Raw genomic sequence first — 2,959 nt, forward strand, 5'->3', positions numbered from 1 at the left:
GGGGACAAGTAAAAAATGCAGCATCAGCACATGCTAACAAGTCACAAAGTGCAGCCATTTTTGTATGGATTGATTTCAACTTTGATTCTCAGATTTCATTTGAGAGAAAAAAAATATCACCATGATTGATGCAGCTATAATCAGTGGTTTGCTTTCAAAGTCGTTGGTACCTCTAATTAAGGATGAATTCTCGTTGTTTTGGAATTTTAAGAAGGAGGTTCAAAAGCTATCGAGCACCCTATCTTCAATTAGATCCGTACTTGAGGATGCAGAGAGAAAGAATGTGCAGGAGAAGGACAAACAATCGGAAGATTGGTTGCGGAAACTCAAAGATGTGGCGTACGAGGTTCGAGACATCATGGATGAGTGCAGCTTTGAAGATCTTCGTCTTCAAGTCAAAAGGCGTAATGCCTCCTCCTCTTCAAGCCGGATCCAGGTAACAAACTGTATCGCCCTTCCTATTAGCAATACTTGGACGCGTAGAAGAGTTGGTCAAAAAATTAAAGAGGTTCAAGAGAAACTAGACCAAATTTCTTTGGAGCGCAAAAATTTACATTTGAGTGAATCTATTCATGACTCAAAAATAGACAAGTTTACTAGTAATTGGCGTGAAACCATGTCTCTTTCTAGTTGTAATCAAGTATATGGGAGAGATAAGGAGAAGAAACAGATTGTTGATATTCTAGTCAATAATACATCTAGTGCTTGTGTTGATAAAAAACTATCTGTTCTACCCATTGTTGGAATTGGGGGTCTTGGTAAAACAACACTTGCCCAAATGGTCTTCAACGACGAGGAGATTGCTAAGTATTTTGAAACCAAAATATGGGTTTGTGTTTCTGATGAATTTGATATTAAATTGGTGATGAAAGCCATATTAGAAGAAACGGTTGAAGCACGCTCAGAAGAATTGCAGAAAAAAGTTAGAGAAAAATTGAGCGGGAAAAGATATTTTGATTGTATTGGATGATGTTTGGAATGAAAACGTTGAGGCATGGGATCAGTTGAGATATATCCTTGATTGTGGATCAAATGGTGCGTTCGTCCTTACCACGACACGGAAAAGAAATGTGGCAAGAATTATGGAAACGATTCAACATTTTCAGATATCATTGCTCTCTAAGGATGATTGTTGGCTACTCTTTGAAGAGCGTGCATTTATGTGTGGAACACCAAAAACTCCAAACTTTGTTGATATTGGAAAAGAAATAGCTAAAAAATGTAAGGGTGTTCCCTTAGTTGCCAAGACATTAGGAAGTCAGTTGGGCTTCAAAAGTGATATAAACGAATGGTGTAAAATAAGAGATAATGAGATATGGGAGATATCACAAAATGAAGAATTTGATCTCTTACCTATTTTAAGGTTGAGTTACTATGACCTCCCTTATCATTTGAGAAGATGCTTTGTGTTTTGTGTTATATTTCCCAAGGATGCTGAAATCAAAAAGAATAAATTAATCCAATTGTGGATGGCCCATGATTTAATCCCTACAGTTAAAAACCAAGCAGTTGAAGATATTGGGAATGCAATTTGGAAAGAGTTGTGTTGGAGATCCTTTTTTCTAGACGAGAAATTAGATCGGTATAGACTTTATGAAATATGTAAGATGCACGATCTTGCCCAATCTATTATGAAAGATGAATATTATACGTTGGATGCTAATGGTTCAAGTGATGATTTAAGACGAGAAATTCGTCATGTAACGGCAATGGTTGATGGATGTGACAAAACATCAGTTCGTTCTATTAAGAAAATTGGAGGGTTGCAATCACTAATGGTCAATGGCAAAGTTGTTGATGGAAATATCACAAAACATATTTTTTTGAGTGTCTTGAAGAAACTTCCGGCTTTACGTGTCCTTGAACTAAACTGCGATGCGCAAACTCAAGATTTGCGTTATATGGGATATCTAAAACATCTTAGATACTTAGACATTTCCGGGAATAATCAGATAACAGCATTACCTGATAGTATTTGTGATCTCTTTAACTTACAGACTTTGAAACTCAATCAGTGTCCTTTGCTTGAAAGTTTGCCCAGAAATACAAAAGACCTAATTAGTTTGCGGCATCTTTATTTGGAGAGATGTAATGGATTGAAATATATGCCTAGAGGGTTGGGGAAATTGAAACATCTGAAGACGTTAAGCTTGTTTGTGTTAGGCAACAAGGAGAGAAACTGCCAACTAGATGAATTAAAAGAATTGGATATCGGCGGATCTTTGAAAATTAAGAACCTTGAAAGAGTTAGTGATGTGTTAGAATCTAAACCACAATAAACAAGGATAAAAAAACGATAAAGAAGAACGAACACCAAGATTACGTGGAAAACCCTTTACGGGTGAAAAACCACGGGCAGAAGAGAGGATTTCACTATAACGAAGATTGTACAGAATTTTGGTGGACAACGTAAAACTGTTCGAAAGAGAAAAGACGGCCACAATCTCTATATATTGTCTAACCCTAGAATATGATATAAATTAAAAGGGGGCAAACCCATTAAGACTACAGGTCCATATAGTGCGGGCAAAGCCCGCTGACCCAACAAGAATTCGGGCCACAAACTCTAACAATCTCCACCTTGAAACGAATTCCAATCTTTGATAGCATAACCACAAAATCAAACCTCTTCCACCAAAGCCCCTAAGGGCATAACTCAGCAATGAAGACCAACCAGGTTCAAGCAATGCTCAAACTTGGTAATAGGAAGTGACTTGGTCATCATATCTGCAGGATTATTGTGTGTACTCACCTTGCTCACAACAATATCACCACGAGCAATCACATCACGCACAAAATGATACCGTACATCAATGTGCTTAGTCCTCTCGTGAAACATCTGATCCTTTGTCAGAAAAATAGCACTCTGGCTATCACAAAATATTGTAGAAATCTACAAATCATTACTAAGTTCGCCAAACAAGCCTTTCATCCAAATTGCTTCTTTGCAAGCTTCTGT

The 2,959-nt window shown here is 37.3% G+C and overlaps 2 protein-coding genes across 2 annotated transcripts; both read left to right on the top strand.

Moving 5' to 3' along the window:
• The first annotated feature begins 121 nt into the window (after positions 1-121).
• LOC124942998 (putative disease resistance protein RGA4) lies at positions 122-970 on the top strand. Its single transcript, XM_047483565.1, has one exon. It carries the CDS (start codon positions 122-124, stop codon positions 968-970), a length of 849 nt encoding a protein of 282 aa, XP_047339521.1.
• Positions 971-1,082: 112 nt separating this feature from the next.
• On the top strand, positions 1,083-2,279 carry LOC124942999 (putative disease resistance protein RGA3). Its single transcript, XM_047483566.1, has one exon. It carries the CDS (start codon positions 1,083-1,085, stop codon positions 2,277-2,279), a length of 1,197 nt encoding a protein of 398 aa, XP_047339522.1.
• Positions 2,280-2,959: the final 680 nt, after the last annotated feature.

Source organism: Impatiens glandulifera, chromosome 6 (genome assembly GCF_907164915.1).
Source record: "Impatiens glandulifera chromosome 6, dImpGla2.1, whole genome shotgun sequence".
NCBI classification, from domain to species: domain Eukaryota; kingdom Viridiplantae; phylum Streptophyta; class Magnoliopsida; order Ericales; family Balsaminaceae; genus Impatiens; species Impatiens glandulifera.